At 47.4% G+C, this 20,489-nt stretch overlaps 1 protein-coding gene across 1 annotated transcript in view; it reads left to right on the top strand.

The window, feature by feature from the left end:
* Nucleotides 1-20,489, top strand: part of SMIM14 (small integral membrane protein 14) — an 87,553-nt gene that overhangs the window by 49,554 nt on the left and 17,510 nt on the right. Inside the window, exon 3 of the mRNA XM_006258474.4 lies at nt 12,455-12,503. Within this exon, the coding sequence (XP_006258536.1) occupies nt 12,455-12,503 (49 nt within the window). The remainder of the gene's footprint in view (nt 1-12,454; nt 12,504-20,489) is intronic.

Below are 20,489 nucleotides of genomic sequence, written 5' to 3'. Positions count from 1 at the left end.
CCACCCTCTTCCTCCTACACTGGGGGCTGGAGCCCAGGGCTAGGGGACTGTGGGTCGGGAGTGAGGGGCACCGGCAGGGCTAGGGGACTGTGGGTCAAGAGTGAGAGGCACCAGCAGAGCTGGGGAGCCTGTGGCTTGGGCACAGCATGAATAGCATGAACAGGGACTGGGGCAGGGCACCAGCATTTTGGGGCTGCTCAGCACTACAAGCAGCGGCGGGGGGTGGTCAGGGTCAGGGGGATAGTGGAGGACAGCTGCACTTGGACCAACTTCCTGGTGAGCAAAGGGGCAGGGTGAGCTTTTATTTTCCATGAAAACAAAACAAAATCAAATACCAAAATATATAGGTATTTAGAATCTATCTTATTAGAATTATTGAGGCACTGGTAGGCTTCCAGATTATTTACAATTTTAAAGCATATCAATAAAACATTGTGCTCAACTGATACATACATATATAGTGGCATTTCATCTTAAACATGGAAAAACGCAGATTTGAGGGTTTTAAATTGGAGAATTTGGGGTTCTTTACCAGAGATTTTGTGATTTTTAAACAGAGAAAACCAGGATCCCTGGCTATTATTAATATTACCATAGTGATCAAATGTTTCAGTCAAGATTAGGAGCTCATAGTGACAGAAGCTGTACAAACACTTAAACCATTATTTCCTACTGTAAAAGTAGAAGTGGGACACTATAGTTTTTACTATGCTTCCTGATCACCAGGGATCTGGGTTTTCAGTTTCCCACAGAAAAACAGAGAACACCACAGATTCCCTGTTTTTATCGGAGAAAACGTTAATTTCTCTTTTTAGCAGAGAAATCCTTGAATTCTCTACTTTTGCAAAGAGCTCTTGCAGGCTGGCACAGCCCCAAGTAGCACATCGCAGCTGGGAGCAGGGCCAGGGGGTGAGGGCAGGTGTGCCCCTCTGCAAGGGGCTTTGCAGGCAAATGATGTGGGGCTCAGTGTGGTGGTGCCCACACACATGCCACCCAGCCACCTGATAGGGGGAGAGGGAGGCTGGCATGTGGCTGAAGCACAGCTCCATGGCTGGCTCTGCAGCCATGGCAAAGGATGGCAGGTGGGGCTTGGGCTTGGGCTCAGGCTTGCACGCGGCGTTGCTGCTTACCTGGAGGCCTGTGACGGTGGTGACGGCCGGTGTGTACAAAACCTCCTGCTGCTGCCGCAGAACCATGCTTGGAGCTGTGTGGCTGGTGGCAGTGGCATAGTGCGGGGTGATGGTGGGGATGGCTGTGTGCTGCCCAGCCGCCACACTGCTGCTGCTGCCCAGCAGCCAGTCCCTCAGCTCTGGGCACGACTCTGTGGCGGCAGCAGGAGGTTTTGTACGTAGCAGCCATCATGGGCCTCCAGGTAAGTGGCAGTGCCGCGTGCGAGCCCAAGCCTCCTCCGCACCCCCATCCCTCGCCATGGCTGCAGAGCTGGCCACGGAGCTGTGCTCCAGCTGCATGCCAGCCTCTCTCTCCCCCTCCCCTGGGCAGGTGGCCAGGCAGCATGTGTGCAGCCCGCACATGATGGGCACCACCACACTGCACCCTGCATTGCTTGCCCGCAAAGCACCCCGCAGAGGGGCACCTCTGCCCTTGCAGCTGGGGGCAGGGCCAGGAGGTGGTGTGCCCCACTTACCTCTAGGATCCAGGGGCGAAGGGCATGGCTCCGCGGTGGCAGCACTTGCCCACAAAGCCTCCTGACCCTGCATGCAACCACCACCACCCCGCACCACCGTGGAGCCGTGCAGCTGGTTGCGGGGCATGCCGCTGCATGCAGGCCCCCCATTTCACCCCCCGGCCAGGCGGCACGTATGTGGGCGGCACACAGTGGTTGCCACTGCACTGCCACGCCTTGTGCCACTTGCCCACAAAGCCATGCAGGTGGCTGTGGGATGGTAACGCAGGGTGTAGTGGCAGAGTTGCCGTGGCGGCCTCCGTGTGTGAACCTCCTGTCAGGCTGGCCAGCATGTGTGTGGCCCACAGAGTGGCATCCCTGCCCTCAACCCCTGGCCATGCTCCTGGGAGTGGGCACAGGGGCACACTCCCTTCCCCCTTCCCCTTCTTGATCTACCACCCCAGCACTTTCCCTTTCCCCTGCCCTGTCCCGCCCCTTCTCCCCACACACACTTAACTGTTGGGGTGGGTCCCAGTGTCTGTGTCTGTGGGTCTGGGGGGCTGTTGCAAGGGGCATCAGGAGGGCTGTTGAGACTGTGGGAGGGAGTGTGGGGCACCAGCAGCGCGGGGGGGGCCTTTAATTTTTATCACTGATTTAGGTTTTTAATAGAATTTGCAATTTTTAATCAGAAAACCAAGATCCCTGCTTCTCAGTTAAAATATGGTTGTGTCCTGTCTGTTACAAGGTGAAAACATGCTTCAATGCAGAGGTTGGCAACCTATAGCCTTGGGGTTTCCAACCTTTTTGAATGTGGGGCCAGATCATGAACTTCTTATCACCCAGTAGGCTGGCGAGCCATATTCAAAGACCTCACAGGAAGTAGTATCACATTAGGAAGTGATGTCACGTGACCTTTGACACTAATGAAGTTGTGGAAGTGACAATGAAATGGATCTGGAAATGTGGTTTAAAATCCAAAATAAAAACAATATAAAAGCAACAATGAAATAATACCAAACACTTGACTAAAATAAACACTTTTGCTTCTACTCACTTCTCAATGAATGAAAGAAGCATAACATAAGTCAACAGATCAAATGTGGAAAAGATATCAGCCAGAGTGGAAACTAATCAAAACAACAAAATATGGGCATTTTTTAGAATAATCTTCAAGAAGATTTACTTTTATTGAATTAATAACTTGTTAGTAACACATCTTTAGCAAGTAGTAACAAGTTGAACCCCCAATCCCTCACAGAAAGAAACAGAAGCAAACACAATCCAAAAATACTGGACAGTATTTTTACAAAGATTTTTACCTGCTGGTTAGGGGGGAGAAGTGTAGCTGCCTCCTTCCCACGTGCCCTTGCCCTGCTCCTTGGGAACAGTAGTGAGCAGACAGCAGCAGCACCCGCCGGGCTCATGATGCAAAGAACTTCCAGTGCTGCTGTGGCTATTTTTTTAAATTCCTCCTGAGAATGAGCAGGGGGGTTTTGGGATGTGAATGTCCCCCTCTCCCCCTCACCTCTCTCTCAAGCCCGCCTGGAGCACACGGGGGCATGTGCCAGCAGGTAAATCAGGCGGCAGGGAGCTCCCTAGCAGGTGGCTAGGGAAGGGGAGAGGGGAGGAAGCGCGGTGCGGGCGAGGAACCAGGTATAGCAGAGCTGGTGGGGAAAGGAAACTCCTGCCTGCTGCTGCTGCCACTTCCTTATCCCACAATGGTTGCTCATCCTAGGAATCAGGCAACAAGAGCCGGCAGCAGCATTCTGTCCCAGCCCAGACACTTGCTCCTTCCCCCTCCCCTCCCCCCACTCCCCTGCAGCTCAGCTGGGCACGGACACAGCTGCACCTGGGCACAGAGCGGGACGGGGAGAGCCGCTACCACGCACAGGAGCCCCAGTCCGTGCTCCTCCTCATCCTCCTGGCCGCAGCCTCCCCAGGATGTGTGGTAAAGGCACCTTCCACTCCGCCACCGCTGCCTGCCTTGCTGCCCCAGCAGCTGCATGTGCCCGTGCTGCCCCCCTGCTACCGCATCGGCTCCGCTGTTGAGCCCTGGCCCTGCACCGCTGCCTCCACCTGCTTTCAAGGATGCCTGGTAAGTCGTCCAGACACCAGGGAGTACATGTGTGCCCGGGCCCTGCCGTGGGGAGCTGCTCGCTGCAGGCTGCGTGTGGGAACCTTGTCCCTTCCCCAGCCCTTCAGCAGCCATTAGGAAGTTGCTGAGATGCTGGGGAAGAGACAAGGGGTGGGAACGAAAGTAAACAGTGTTTACTTTTGTTTCCTGTTGCAGTACCTTGGGCCTCAAAAAACGGCTTGGAAAGCCACATGGCGGCCCACAGGCTGCATGTTGGACAAGCCAGCTATAGCCTGTGTATTGAATCCAGCCCACAGAGCTGGGGCTACAGCAGTAAGAGCTTTGCCTACATGGTAGCTGGGCAGCAAGGAGCTTCCCCCAGACCCTGCCACAGCCAGGGGGTAAGGGGCAGTGGCCAGGTTCTAGTGCCAGCCCGCTTCGTACCCAGGCTGGGCTATTCTCGCCCACTGCCAAAAAAGTTTGTTGATCCCCACTTTCATGAGTTAGACTGTAGGTGTATAACACTTGCATTAGTAGTGTGAACTGGACCCAAGAGGAAAAATATAAGGAGCTGCTTTAAGTATGACATATAAAGCTGTCTTTCTTGCTGTCTGAACCAGGTATTATTCATATATATTCACCAGAGCAGGGACAGAGGGAAAGGCTTGCCCCTTTTCACTCACTATCTCTTTGAATTGCTATTTAAAATATTTCTATAAGCAGGTTTTGACAGCCAGTAATTCAGCCATAGGTAAGGAGTCACTTTTTCAGCTTTGGTATCTTTACACACTAAAATCTGCTCAGAGGAAGTAAAGGGGTTTGAGTCAGTTGAACAGCATAATTGAGTCAGGAGCTCCCTTGCATTAAGAAACAGCTCCCTGTTTCCCCAGGTTAAGTGACATTTAAAAATGTACTTGAGACAAAGGAAAACATTGTTATGCTTGTTTCTTTTAAAATAATACATGCTTTTAAAAAAAATTCCTAGGAGTCTCAGGACAGCAGACTTCCTATGCCTGAAGAAGGGTGACTGCACCCAGAAGCTTGCTAAGAATTTTTTTCCAACCACTCAGTTGGTCTAAAAAAGATATTGCATCTACTCTAAGAACCTTGCCATTTAAAAAAACTCCTATTTTTACTTGTATTACTAGTAAGGCCTTATACTATTACAGCTGAAAAAATTGAAATTTTTATTTCTTCTTTATTATGTAAGCTATTTCTAGTTTACCTTCAACTGAGATTCAGTGATGAAAACTCAGTCATTCAGTCTCTTTTTTTTCTGATGCTTGTGTTCGAGGGTGATTCAGTATTTTAGGTAGCAGACATGCTTTTCAGGGAATGTTAAACAAGGCTCTTGTAATTGAAAGAAGGGAATACAATAAGAAAAGAAGCATTTATATTAATACTTGGCTTTGTAACCTCTTCTTTCCCATCTTCTTCATAAACAAAGTTTAAAAACTATATTTAAATTATCTGACAATGTCCTCTTCAAGGGCCCAATGCAAAGCCTATTGAAATCCAGTAGAAAGTCCATTTGGTTGACTTTCAGTCACACTGTAAAATGCTATTCCTGTGTGTGGTGGCCGACCGGCTGCTGGGCCCTGGCCAGTATCCCGGAACATCAGGCGGGTACTTTTGACTGATGGAGCAGAATTAGGCACGGATGCGTATTGGTAACAAATAGATTGTTTACTTACACCACTGATGTATGGGCGCAGGCAGAGTTGACTGGCTTAATTGCAGTTACAAACGAGTTACAAAGACTCTCTTAAAAGCGCGAGAGAAATGACGAAGTTTCCGTAATCGGCTTACTGCGGTACTGGGGTCGGGGTACGTCGGGTAGGTCAGTGACGGGGAGTCACTGGTGGGTGATCAGTCCGCCAGGTTTACTCCGAGAAATGTGCGGAGTTCTCCAACATGGGCAGAAACTGCTTTAACTTTTATATGGCTAGCAAGCCAATCGCTAGTCGCCAAATATGAATAATTTGGAACCGGCCAATGGTGGTGTGCGTGTTTGCATAAAGTTGGCGGGAACTTTTTCTAAGCTGTAATTTTCCATTACTGTGGCATATAGTTATTGGGTTCTGACATAGCGGAATTTTCCACCGTGACCTAGTTACTGCCACCAGTGGAATTTTCCACTGTGCCATAATATTCAGAATGATTGACAGCAGAATGATTGACAGCGGGATGTTCCACTATGGTGGGAGATTCCACTGTGCCATAGGCATCCAGCTACTAATGGGTTCTGACACTGTGCTGAATTTCCATTTTGGAGAACACAGAGGTTTCTTCAATGGATGATGAATAAAAACAAAACTATTTTAATATGTTTATGACTTTGTGCTTATAAAATTACCATATTTCAGAGAAACACTTATCTCCTCAAAGCCAGAGTTGTCCCAGCACCTCAGTTTTCTGATCATTTTTCAGTTGAACTAATGCTGTCTAAGCAACTTCTTCTTCCCTGGCTGACTGAAGTTTGTTTTGAGAAGTTTTCTCCACTTTAATAGAGAAAAAATAATTCCACTTAATATTGTTATCCTATTGAAACTTCATCACTTCAGACTAAGCATCTTTCTTACAGAAAAGCATTTGTTTCCAGACTTTGAGAATAACTCCTCTTTCACTGACCTGACACCTAAAAAAAATCTGAACTTAGTACATTTCAATTGCTATGTCCTGTAAATGCATGCTTATCTGAAATAGGCATGGTTGGTAAAAGGAGCAGTCTAGTGCCAGTTAAAAGTATTAGAAAAAGACCCTATTCTTAAAAAGATCTTCCCAGAGCCACCCATCCTAGCCTTCAGACAAGCACCGAACCTCGCCAACCTCATCACCAGAAGCAAACTTCCTCAACCCCAGAACACACCAAAAGGATCCAGACCGTGCCATGACAAGAAATGCAAAACCTGCCCCCACATCTCCACCACCTCCACTATTACTACACCCCACAACAGAGCCATCAGCATCCCAGGTTCTTACAGCTGCACCTCTAGGAATGTAGTATACCTCATCCAATGCACCAAATGCCCTGATGGAAAATATGTAGGAGAGACCAGACAACAACTGCGCACCAGAATGAACGCACACCGGAAATCCATCAAAGACAGAAACACCCAATTACCAGTGGGGGCACATTTCTCACAGGAGGGCCACTCTCTCTCCAGTCTCTCAGTCCTGATCCTCAAGGGAAATTTACACAACACATCCCAGAGACGAGCCTATGAGCTCCATTTCATCAACCTGCTGGATACTAGAGATCAGGGACTAAACATAGACATTGGATTTTTGATACATTGCAATCTGCCTGGCAACTGACTCCCCAGCCCAGCCCAGCCCAGCCCAGCCCCTGGCTTCTTTACTTTTCATTCCATCCAGGAAGAGCACACAGCAACTGCTGCAGCTTCCTTAGCCTGATGAAGGGTTTTTGAACCTGAAAGCTTGCTTAATAACTATTCTCCAACCATTTGGGTTGGTCTAATAAAAGATATCAAATTCACCCAAGGAACCTTGTCTGCCTATATCCTTAGACCAACACGGCTACAACCTAAATCCCTGCAGTTAAAAGTATTGACTTTCTCACTATTTATTCAGCTTGCACACTGTAGGTCTTTCGTGCAGTCTCTTTCTTCCCTTCCTCCTTTTTGACCAATTCAGTGACTGTAAAGAATCAGACTTGCATTGTGTTACTGGAATTGGAGCCTACCTCTTCAAAGTTCATTGAGTAAAACCAGTTTCTGTTCCTGTTCATTTCAAGTGAGTGGCTTTGTTTGTCCCAAGAGGATAATTTGTTGCATGTCAGTACCTTATTTTAAATAAATTTGTTACACTGCTCCCTGGCACATGGAGTCACCACAGAACTCTCACTCTTCTGTAAAGGTAAGATAGTGGTATGCTACACAAGTAGACATGTTAATGATTTTTTATGGTCTTAAATAGGGTCCAATAGAACTGCATTTCAGCACCTATTTAGATGACCATTAGGTGAAATGGGATCTAGCCATCTAATATGCTGTACTCCTTATGAGATCAGTAGCTTTTGAAAATTGGATTTGGGATCTTCCTTATGCAACTCAAAGGGTTAAATTTTAAACAAAGCACTATAATGCTTTTTAAAAAAATGTTTATTGCTGAATTTGAATATAGCAGATACTATTACAAAGAAATACCTGAAGGTAGGGATATAAATCTGCATTGTTATGTATTGTTTTCCATAATAATGAATTTCACACCTCTTACGGAGGGAAAGGATGACTTTTTATCACTTGTCTCCTAAAAACAGGTATTTCACAATATACTCTCAGATTTTTCAAAGCTGCCTAAGGGAATTTGGTATCTCAGTCCTCTTAAAATTAAATGTGTTGACTGTCCAAATCCTCTGAAAATTGCAGCTGATGCCTTTACACTTTTTAAGGATTCATTGGTATGTTTATGGTACAGCTAACTTTTTCCTTCTTGGAAGGATGCAATGTAGTTCAGCAAATAAATACTTCCCAGGAGTATTAACTTTTCACAGCATTTCTTTTAAAATTGGTTAATTACTTGGAACATTCCTGTCACTTGATCCTGCTATGGTATCTTTCATCCAGGATATCAAAGTGATCTGCATATGGTAATGCATAAGGTTTTAGTTGATGGTTTAAAATAAAGATGGTCAAAACACATGGGTGCTCTCACCATTGCTACTTTTGCTGGAGCTACATTAGTACTAGCTATAGAAGAGACCTTGGGAAAGAAAATTTCAACCGACAAAAAAAATGCTCAAATCTCATTTTCAAAAGTGATTGAAGTCCCTTGAAAAATTTAATCACAGGGTAAACCCAGTACTCACTGGGTGTGGGCTAGATATGGCCTAGAACTCAGATCATGAATAGACGACTCTGGAGATCCAGTGATTGGTGTCACCTGTTTGTACTAGACAAAAGAGTGATGTTACTGTTGTGAGTGATAGCCATTCTGGGATGATTGGGAGGGGGGAGAACATTAAATAAGTGGAGTTTTGCTGTTAATAAAATTGGTCTCTTTCAGTTACTTTTCCATGCAAATAGTAGTTAGACTGAGAGTTAACTTCAGGGGGGTTGACTGCAAAAGGGCTACAAGTTTGGATTCATGTTTGTGGGGATCTACATGAGTAGAGCCTATAGTTAAGATGTTTTCCATATCATTTCTGCAAATTAGATGTCAGATAGGAAAAAGCCTTCACAAATTTTGATGCCATTTTCCACCAATTTCATCTGCACTGTTGGCATCATTGCCCTCTTATAGCAAGCATTTGGTACTGCAGGTTCAAATTTACCTTGTGACCGTAGCACTTTTGAAAATGTTACCCTTGTCTTTGGGGCATTTGTTATAAGTATCTTGTTTGAATAATATGGTTGTGTTTTACATGGAAATAATTTTGTGTACATTCAGAAAGTTATTGTACCTGCTAGAAAGGCTAGTCTTCGTCAAAGTTCAAAATGTGTACCAGTCCATTTTCATCCTGGACATGATCCCAGAATGCTGAGTTCCCTTGAGTAGAGACTGTAAGTGTTAAACCTCTCTTAGAACCAAGTTGTGCGCCCAGAATTTATTTCCATGTAAAATTCACTCCTTAAACTATAAGTACATCTACATCTTTCCAACCCCTACATTATTTTAGTAGCAAAGTGTTTCAAATCAATTTAATTTGGTCAAGGGAGGACATCCTTCAAAGATATCATTCAAAAATTTGTAATAAAAATTAAGTTTTACAATGTATTGTTATGCCATGGAGGTATGGTTAATTGGGGTTATTTGGATGAGGATGAAGTTTTATTTGTTTTCTGTTTTTGAGTTTATTTTGTTTCTTAACCCAATAGAAAAATCATGAAGGGCGAGTCTAGTCTTCCTTGTTTTTACTCAAAATTCCTCAACAACTGCAGCATATTTTATTATAAGCACTTAAAACCTTTAATTGCAGCATGTATGTGGTGTATTTTAAATAAAAGTATCTTTTCTTCAAAATACTTGTTAGTTGCTGAAGTTAAATAGGTATAAACAAAGGCTTTTTAAATAGTGTGATTTAGAAATATCTTCCTCAGTTTTTCCTGCTTTTTCTTTCTTGATCTTTTGCTGTGCTTTTTATAACAGATTAGGTGTATGTATCAAAATGAATGTGTTATGCATTTGCTTTACCAATGGAAGAGAAAACTGCCTGTAGGGAAATATAAGACTTCTGTACATGCTGTTTCTAGATGTATTTCATCATGGACAATTTCACTTGTGTGTATCTGTGCCAACAGTAATTATTAAAAACTTGAAGCAATGAATGTGCATTGTATTGTGACAAGCATTGATGCCAAGGGAACAAACCCTTCAGATTCACCACAGGGCTTGCTTTGGGATCAGATATATGCCTTTTCACCCAGGAATTTCTGTGCAAGTTTGGCTGAGTAAAAATTGCTTTTGGAAAACAGCTGTTTCCCACCTTGGTCCTGTATTTTGTTCAGTGTAATTCTGGCAGTGTGTCAAGGTCTGCTCATCCTGAGGCCATGTCCTCACTGCCACTACCTGGGAAAGTGTTAACGTTGGCTACTGGTAGAGCAGGAGGGTGAAAATTCAGTTATCTGTTTCTGGGTCACCTCCACTTAGTGTGACCTGAACTCTGGAGTCAAAACAAACACCGAAAAAGCTTAAATTCTAGGTTTGCTTATGATTAATGCTAATTTGTGACCCTTATTATTAATCAATGCATTATTTTCCTCCTTAAGAGGTTACAAGCTATATAAGCAGGAAATAGAACCCAGCTCCATAATACAACAAGTGAAACCCCATCCACTTAACATGTTTCTAGGTAGAATCTGCCACGTTGCTGTTTTGAGCTATGTGATCTAGTTTTGGAGCTGCATACTAACCCCTAGAAAATAGTCTTTTCTTGCAGTTAGTTAACTTAGTTCTATAACTGTAGTAGTAGAATTTTGTGCTATAGTGTTTAAAAGTAGGGGAGCCACAGTTTTTAAAGCAAGGTCAGGCAAAATATGGGCTCAGGGGCCAGATCTGGCCTGCCAAATGTTTCTATCTGGCCCATTGCTGCTCCTCTGAAGGAGAATAGTATTTGCCTGTGGCTGGCCCATCTTTCCGTGCCTCTCATCCTTCTCCCTTCCTCATACCATAGCTGGCTCCAGTGTCCAGGCAGCCACTTCCCAGCCTGGCCTGGCCTGCCCCCTAGCTGCCAGGGTATGCTCCAAAGCATGGAGAATTGAGCTTCTGCCCAGCAGGGCTGTCTCCACACAACTTTGACCCTGAGACTGTTTGCAGACTAAACAGCCAAACCCCCAGTGAGAGTTGAAGCTCAGGTATGGTTCTCCCTGCTGATGGGGTAGGAGGTGCAAGGAGAAGGGAGGCTAGGGGCTGTAGGTTATCTGGGTTCGGCTGGGCTGGTGCTGTGCTGTGTTCCTGAAGGCCGCTTTGGATCACGTGGGTGCAGCTGGGGCGGCTGGCATGGCTCTGCCCTGACCCAGCCATGTACCAAGGACATGGGATGGGAGGGTGTGCTGGGCAAGCTGTGGAGAGTACATGCACGTGTGCGTCTGTGCACATTGTGTGTGGCCCTGAACAGCTCACCAAAACTGGTTAAGTGGCCCTCTACCTCAAATAATTGCCCACCCCTAGTTTAAACCCTGCTAATGATAAATGGCAGCAAAAGGTTGTTACAGTTGCACATAATAATAAAAAAAAGTTTCTGTAATTTAAAGCTGGGAAAATGCATACAAAATCCTGTATTAAAAAGGTATTAGGTTGAAAAGACAAGAACTCAAAAAATGGAAAATGAAATTAAAGCAGACTATGCAACCTTGATTTCCCTTTTTATGCATATGTACTACTATGGTCTGATCATATAGAGTTACATCATAACTACCTACTTACAATTAAAAATAGCATATTAACAGCACCATTTCTTATAAACCTCAAGGTATATGTAGACATAAACTTGAATTTAAAAAATGTGTTCAGACTGAAATCTGATGCAAAAAACTGTAACTGTTATTCTTGACAAAGACTTTACCTGCCTGAAAACATTAATATGCCAGTAATTCATAACTTAGCACCCCTGCATTACTGCATTACACTAAACTCCTATCCCATGGGCCAGATCTGGCCTGCAGCACTGTGTCATTTGACTCACAGGGCTCCTAGTAATTTGGTGTTGGAGGAGCAGTGGCATTGCTCCCTTGCTGCCAAATTTCCATACCAATGGGGAGCCCTGGACCCTAAGCAAGGCAGTGGATCCTAGCATGCAGAGCTGAATGTCCAGGGCCCCAATCCCAGCATATGGGGGGCAGGAGGAGGCAGTACCAGGCCCTTGGGGCCCAATCCCAGTACACAGGGGGGTAGGATGGGGCAGTGGTGGGCCCCTGGGACCCAATCCTGGCATGCAGGGGGATGGGAGGGAGTGATTCCAGGCTGAAGAGCCCAATCCAGCCCACAGACTGGCCCTGTGCCCCTCATCTGGCTCATGGGGCCAAAAGGTTGAGCATAATTGCAGTAAAGTAATATTTAGATTCTTTCCTATCAAAGATCTGTGCTCCAGTGGTATCGCTGAGTAACAGTTCCAGTACAAAAAAATCCGTCCAACATTCCCTAATGTTTCTTAAACTCTGATCATCTCCACTGTGTTGAATTTGTTGAAATTGTGCAGTTTAACAGATTTCAAAAACTGAAGGATCTGGCTCATGAATCTGAAGAGGTGACCAACTCTCTCTTACTAACTGGTGCTTTCTTCTTCTTCATTTCAGTTGAGACAATCCCAGTCATACTGCACAGACACGGAATGCCTTCAGGAGCGTGAGTAACTTCGAATTGGGAATGCTTGGGTTTGGGCCATCTATGGAAGTCAAGATGAGCAGCAATAATTAAAGCCCAATTTGTTGACGTTTGAAAGGCTGCAGTTAGTTTTAGTATTACACAAACCTACCAAATCAAGTTACAGATTGCAGGGCTGGGATCATTTTGTTTTCTCTAGAAAGGTTGTGATATGCATTAATCTCTGTAGTTTTAAATAATGCATGTTATGGACTATGCTGAGCAGCCCGGAAACCTACTAGTATCAACGTGGGTTTGTAGGAGCACAGTTCCTCATGATCTGGCCAAAGTATGACTGAATCAAGCATAATACTTTTCAAGATTGAAACTTGTACTGTGGCCCTTGCTGATACAGAGAAGTTCTAAATAGGACTAACTCCATTCAGGAGGACAACAATACTTCTACAGGACAGAGGTGTGTGCCAGAAAAAGATGGCTTTAATTTCCCTCTAGTTCTGTGATAGTTCTGCCAGTGAAGACTGTAAGGGGCCATGCTAAATCAACACAGTCCCTGGAGGTCCTGACCATGCCCCTCTGGGACAAATGCCATTCATTTTGGGGTCTGGGGAGCTTCTACACCCCCTGCGCTGACAAAAATTTGTGCAATTGGAAGAGGGCTCTACCAGCATCTGCCTATAAGGGAATCTGCATGAAGTATACAGCCTAAAATTATGCTGGTGGTGCACTTCTATTTAAGTCAGTTACCATTTAATACATTTATATATAGCAGAAAAAGGGAGGGGTGGGGGCAGCAACCAGCAAAATCTGGAAAGATGAGAAATACCCATAGTAGAACATAAGCATAATTACGCCTAGATCAACCCTGACCAGTAGCTGTCTAACCTCGTCTGGAACATATCTAGTGAGGGAGAGTCCACAACTTCCCTAGGCAGTCTATTACGCTGCCTCACCATTCTAACAACGAAGAAGTTTTTCCTGATATCCAATGTAAACCTACTTCACTGCAGCTTCAAGCCAATGGTCCACATCCTTTCTGCAGCAAGAGAGAAAAGTTGTTTTTCCTCTTTCTTATGGTAGTCTTTCAAGTATTTGAAGACTGTTATCATGATCCTCATAAACACCTTTTCCACAAGCTGAACTTGTTTAGCTCCTGCAGCCTCTCCTCGTGTGACTTGTTTTCCAAGCCCTTTATCCTTTTTGTTGCCTGATGCCTGGACCCTCTCTAACTTCTCCATGTCTGTAAAATGTGGAACCCAGAACTGCAAACAGTTGACTTCAGATGAGGCCTAACCTGTGCTGAGTAGATACACTATTACTTTCTGTGTCTTGCACCTAATGCTTCTATTGATGCATCCCAAAACCACATTCACCTTTTGTGTGGCTGCATCACGTATTTGTTAGCATTGAACTTCATCCTGTTAGCTCTAGCCGGGTTTTCAAATCTGTCAAGATCCTTCTGAATTTAACTCCTATCCTTCAACCTGTTTGCAGTCCTTTCCAGTTTCATGTAGTCTGCAGACTTTGCTCAAGAATCTTGCTATGCCAGCATCCAAATTGTTAATAAACATGTTGAAGAGCATCAAGTCCAGGACAGACCCTTGTAGGACTCCATGCAAAACCTCCTGCCATTCTGACATGGACCATTATGATTTACTTTTGCTTGCACCTATTGAGCTAGTTATCTATCCACCTTCTGGTAGTTTTGTCCAGCCCACATTTGTCCCATTTGTTATGAGAAGGTTTTGTGGCATCTTGTTAAAAGCCTTGCTGAAATCCAGATGCACTATATCCATAGCATTCCCTACATTCACCCAAGTAGTTACTTTGTCAAAGTAGTAGATCAGGTTTGTTTGACTTGATTTGTTCTTAGTAAATATATGCTAGCTGCTTGTGATCAGCCTTTCTTCATCCAGATTCTTGCAAATGGCCTTCTCTAGGATATGCTACAGTAACTTCCCAGGTACTGAGGTGAGGCTAACCAATCTGTAGTCCCCTGGGTCCTCGTTTTTGCCTTTTTTAAAGAGGGACACTACACTAGCCCTTTTTTAGTCTTCTGGTACCTGGGCTCTCTCTCATGACTTCATGAAGGTCATTGCCAAGAGCTTCAATATCTTCTCTGCCAGTTCCTTCCTTCTCTGCCAGTTCCTTGGGATGAAGTTCATCCAGCCCTGCTGACTTATATTTTATTCAGACCCACCAAATACTGTCTTACTGTCTGTTCTGTTAGCTTATCCCTTAGCTTGCCTCCTTCCTTATCCAAATAATCCTTATTAGGCATCTGGCTGCAGCTTAATTTTTTTTAAGAAGACTGGGGCAAGGTAGTTCTTGAGTAACTCTGCCTTCTTTGCATCTTCTGTTAATAATTCCCCTGGCTTGTTCACAGTGGACTCACAGCTTCCTTGGTCCTCTTTTCTGGCCAGCATGCTTATAGAACCTCTTGTTGTCTTTTTAACTTCCTTCACTAGGTGCAGTTTGTTCTTTATCTTTACCTTCCTGATTTTTGTCCCTGCAGGTTCTTGCTATTTCCTTGGTGACTTGCCCATTTGTCCATTGTCTGTATGCTTTCCTTTTGCATCTGAGGCATTTTAGGAGCTCCTTGTGCAGCCACATTGATCTCTTTACATTCTTGAGCTTCTGTTGTGTCAGGACAGTTTATTGCTAGGCTTCTAATACTGTCCCCTTTAAAAGCTCCCAGCCCTCCTGGGCGCCTTGTCTTTCAGTCTGTCCTCCCATAGTGCCACATCTATTAACTCCTTGAATCAGATGATATCTACTTTTCTAAAATCTAGCATCCTAATTTTGCTGACTTTATGCTTTTCCTGTCTCAAGATCTGCAATCCTAGTGTATCATGACCACATCCTCCTAAGTTGCCCATCACCTTCACATCCTCCATTAGTTCTTCCCTGTTGGTCAGGACAAGATCCAGGATAAATGATCCCCTAATTGTATCCTCCATCTTCTGGAATAAAATTGTTCCCCATCCAAGTTACGAATCAGCTTGACATTTTATGTTTAAATGCATTTTTCTTCCAGTAGCTGTCTGGAAAATTAAAGTCTCCCATAACTATCATCCCATAGCTATTGGATAGATTTGTCATCTCCTTGAAGATTGCATCATCCATCCCCTCTTCCTGATTGGAGGCCTATAATAAATGCCCATCATTATATTGGTGCTACATCTTTCATTTTTCATCTTCACCCAAATGCATTCTGCTTTGCTATCTTCTTTCTCCTGAACGAGGAAACAAATGCATGTGTTTTTGACATGCAAGGCAACACCACTCACTTTTCTCGCAACCCTGCCCTTCCAAAACAGAATATAATCCTCAGTGTTGACACACCTCTCATAAGAGCTGTCCTACCAAGTCTCTCTTGATGCCACAGTTTGTAACTGATGCAAGATTGAAGAGCCAGCCTTGCAAATTTGGAAGTCTGGCTGAATTTCTGATAAGAGATTAAACTGTGATGGGCCAGTCTGGAAGACTCAGAATTAACCCTTGACTGAGCAAAGAAATTTGTGAGCAAAGAAAGTGAGGGTTCACTCCAGAGTAAAGCTGATGGAAAGTAGACAGTGCTCTGATATTTACTGGGTGTGTCTACATGTGCAATTAATGCTATTTAGACTTAGTGCACAGTAAGTCAGCCCTGAGAATGTATCTGCACATGCACCCTTTTGGGAGCAGACTTAATTCTTATAGGATTAAGTGGATCCAGGGCTGCTCCTGCCATACTCTGACCTCCTGCAGCAGCCAGGGGGAGCTGCAGCTTCTGTCTACAGCTGCCCGGGTGCCAGGAGTTTCCAAGGGGGGACTGGGTCTCCAAGGAGGGGGAATGGCCAGGCACAGCCTGGTAGGGGATGCAGTTCTGGTAGCCTGTGGCAAGCGTACCATGGGTGCTCCATGCCCCAGTCTGCTGCTGCCCCCCCCCAGCAGTGGCAGATGGGGCACTGTGGCTGTGAGGCACCTGCAAGCCACCTCCTCCCCCAGCCCCTGCAGTAGGGTCCCTGGGCTGGTGCCTACAGCGCTCACCCAAGACTACAGACACTCCAGACAGTTTCTATTCAACAAGCTTTATTTCCCTCCAGCCCTGCATACTCCCTCCCACCCCCACCCCCCTCAAACAACAGACTCCCTCCTGGCCCTCCCCCACAGCAAAACCCTCCCCCAAACTCTTATGCCCACCACTAATAAAACACCCTCTTCCCCATGCAACTATATACAGCAGTGCAGTTGGTGTATGGGAGGGAGGAATGGTGGGCTGGCAGCACCTATGATGCGGAGCCTGGGGATTAGTGCCCAGCACTCCGGTGGTACCACCGCAGGCACGAACACCATAGCGCAGCCAGTGGCCTGGAGGCTCAGCCAGGGGCTTGGATGGATACTGGCCAGCCTGCTCCCCCTCCTCCTTCATGGGGCTTGGTTTGACAGGGGCCACCTCCTGCTCAGGGGCCATCAGCCTGGGCAGGTGGCCTGGATGGTGGGGGAAATGGCTCAGGAGCAGGGGCAGGGTGCCCTGGCCACTGCATCTGGTTCAGGGCCTCCTCCCAGGCCCACTGGCCTGGGGCCAAGGCCCATGGCTGGGCAGCAGGTGGCTGCTAGGCAGCAGGTGGGGCTGGGGCCGCTGGCTGGGTAGTAGGCAATGGGCAGCACAAAGGAGGCCGCCAGGGCCAAGATCACCCAGCGGTCCTCCTTCATGGTCCCCACTGTCTGACCCACCATGCCAGCCTGCCACTCCTGGGCAGCCACCATCTGTTCAAGGCGGGCAATATGCCTTTCCTTGAGCTCCAGGAGCAAGGCACAGTATGCCTGCTCCTCCCGGGCCTGTTTCCGCTTATGCACCTCCCTCTCCTGCTTGTACACCTCCCGCTCCCGCTTGCCCACTTCTGCTGATTCATGCCTGCCCACAAGTCAGCCAGCCACTCCCTGTGATGGTGACTAACTGGTTCAGCAGGAGGGTGCAATCCTGGGTGCGCCACTGGTGGAGGCAGCACATGCAGAGGGTGCTGGCCGTTGGGGGCACCATTCCTGATGCTGTGTCCCTGGCTGTGGCTGATGCCTCTCCCCTGCGAGAAGCTGCGGGAGCTGCAGAGCAAGCATAGGAGAGGCTCTTTGTCAGTTTGCAACATTTTGTAAACTCACATGGGCTATGTGCCAACCAGCCTCAGATCAGGGGTTGTGTGCACACAGGTGCCCAGGGACCATGGTAAGTTGGCCAGGCAGCCCCTGTCACAGGCAGCCACCAGCCACGCTGTCTGTCCCCACTCCCTCTGCAGCGTCACATGGCTGGCTTGACACTTGCTGCAGACAGCCTGCTTTCCCAATTCCCTCCACAGGCTGGGCCACGGCCAACTCCCCCTCTTCTCCTGCAGGCCAGGCAGTTTGCTCCTGTGAGGCTGGCCCATGCTGGCCAGGGAGATGGACCAAGGGGCTCCCCCTGGCTAGGATGCAGAGCCAGTAACACCCCTACCATCCTCTGGCAGGCTTGTCAGAGATATGGCCTGGGGCAGAGCCCACCCACACATGGCCTGCACCCTGAGCATGCCCCTCATGAGAGTCCCCTGGGCATGCCATGATGAGCTGTTTGAGATCACTGAGGGGTGCCTAACCCACTACACCATGCTGCTGCTGATCACCACGGTGCCCTGGGTGCAGCTGAGAACCTGGTGGAGGGCCCTGAGCTTCAGTGGTGCCCCAGGAAAGCCCGAGCTTCTCTGCAATGTGCGCCACCGCCTGGAGGGGTACCTCAGCCTAGTCCCTGATCCTCATGGCCAAGGGGATCACCGCTGCCGTTGATGAGGTTCTCTGCATGTGAGAAGCCCCTGGCTGCCTAGCTAGGAGGGCACTTTCTGCTCAGTAAGGTTCTGCACTGCCTCCTGCCTCCCTGTGTGCTGTCGGGGGGGGGAACTCCAAGAGGCAGGGGGGAGCTCGGCCACGCAGGGCAAGGAGGGAACAGAAGGGAAGGGGAGGGGGACCTCCACCCCTGTGCAGGGCCCCTGGCACTAGGCCTGTAGGCCAGGGGCAGGCAGATGAGGTGGCGTGAAAATGGGTGGCCATGGTGCCTCACTCCATCCTGGAGTTATTTGACTCCAGCAGTCTTTCCTGCCCTGGACCTGATGATCTCACAAGGTGCCTTCCAGCCCTCAACTTCTGTGAACTTCCTGTGTGGGGCTTACCAGGTGGGCATTGCAGGCAGTCCTGGCTGTCGGTCTCGGAGCCTGGGGGGGGAGGTGGTCCAGCTGCTTGTGAGGTGCTGGGGGGTTAGAGGCCTGGTGCCTGGCCACACAGCCAGTGGCCCTCTCCAGGGAGAAACTTGAGTTGGCTCTGTGTGGGGTCCTCCCTGGCCTGTCTTCCCCACTCTCACTGTGTGGCCACAGTTGCTGGATGCCAGCCCGGGTTGCCCGCGCTGGATGAGGAGGCCACTGACCACTGGTGCTGCTGGCCCAAGGGGCTCTCCTCAGGGAACTCCTCTCTGGGACTGGGACAGAGTGGGAGCTCTGGCAAGCCACCAGTGCTAAAATAAACATGCTGCCTGTGGCCTGGGTTCCTGGGAGTGAGGATCCTTGTCAGCTCCCTCATGCAGGGCATGCTTCTGTGGGCTGCCCCAGACTGCTTGTTTTGGTCATTGACCCTCACCCTGTATCTGCCGGGCCTTCACTTTGACCCTGCACTGCCTCCCAGAGCAGTCGTGCCCGAGCTCCCTCATGCGAGCCTCCATCTGATCATGTGTGTGGGCATTGGCCCATGTTCCCTGGTTGAACTGCCACGGGACTTCAGCATTGCCACATATTGCCATGAGATCCACATCTCTTCTGCCCCCAGTTGGGGCCCTGGGCTGAGTGCCATGTCCACGGGATGCTTCTGCCAGGGACTGCAGGCAGGTGAAAGATGAGGGCTCAAGAGCAAAGCCAGGGGCTTGCTCAAGTGCCAGAGCTGGCACATGCCCACGCTGCAGGGGCACAATGCCCAGGGGGCAGACAACAGATCTCTCTGGCTCCAGCTAGGGTGAGCAGCACTACTGTTGTCAAGACAGGCCCACCAATGAAAGCCCCGGTTGCCAGGAACAGGCAGCAGCTGGCCCCAGGGCCCAGAGGATAGGCCAGGGGGCTAAAGGTCAGGCAGGGGCTGCAGAGGAGCTGCCCCTGCCCCATGGCTGCAGGAGCTGTCAGACACAGTGCTCTGCTCCTGGCTAGCGTCTACATATTTGCTAATGCACATTAAATCTAGTACCTATGGGTACTTTTACACATGCTCCAGGTGTGGGGAGATGAAACTTTAATTAAAGCAACTCTGAGAACTGCTCTAATTAAAGCACCACAGCATCTCAAATATCAGTGTCCCTACACTTCAAAATGACAGCAGGGGCACTTGAGCTATTCAGTGAGCTTTAGGTCAAACACCCCCAATGCTATTTTGAAGCATGGGGATGCTGATACACAAGACATGGGAGGCTGCTGGAGCGCACGTAGTTACCACGCTCCAGCAGACTTGATTAATCAAGACTCAATTAATTACAGTGTGTCAGAGCAGCCTCTGCGCTTGTGTACAGGCAGCCTCTATTTTCAAGTGCTAGTAAAATGCGTATTAGACTAATCTAATATGCATTAATTTAGTGCATGGTTTTTAAATTAGTCATTAGTCATCTTTTTGTGTGTGACTTCAGAAAGTCTACTCCTCCAACCATTTAAGAGTAGATCCATCAATATTACTGCAGTCTTTCAGACTGTTCGCTCCCTCTGGTGGACCATATAGAGAGCAGTTAGTTAGTATCCTGAGCTGTCTGATCTCCTTTGCCACAGGGGCACGATGGTGAGTTTGTAAGGCTCATTTTATGATTGATTTTATTGAAAGCACCATAGCCTGATCACAGTCAATTCGGGCTTACATGGGAATTTAGTTGTATAGTGGAGTGTCGTGGTTGTTCCATTGCTCTTCCCACCTTTTCTGGGGCCATGATGAGAGTATGTCACCTGCTTCCTACTGTTTCTGGCAGATACTGGTAGGGGTATT

Source organism: Alligator mississippiensis, chromosome 2 (genome assembly GCF_030867095.1).
Source record: "Alligator mississippiensis isolate rAllMis1 chromosome 2, rAllMis1, whole genome shotgun sequence".
NCBI lineage: Eukaryota > Metazoa > Chordata > Crocodylia > Alligatoridae > Alligator > Alligator mississippiensis.
The sequence above is the reverse complement of the archived record's forward strand: the minus strand, read 5'-3'. Positions and strand labels throughout refer to the sequence as shown.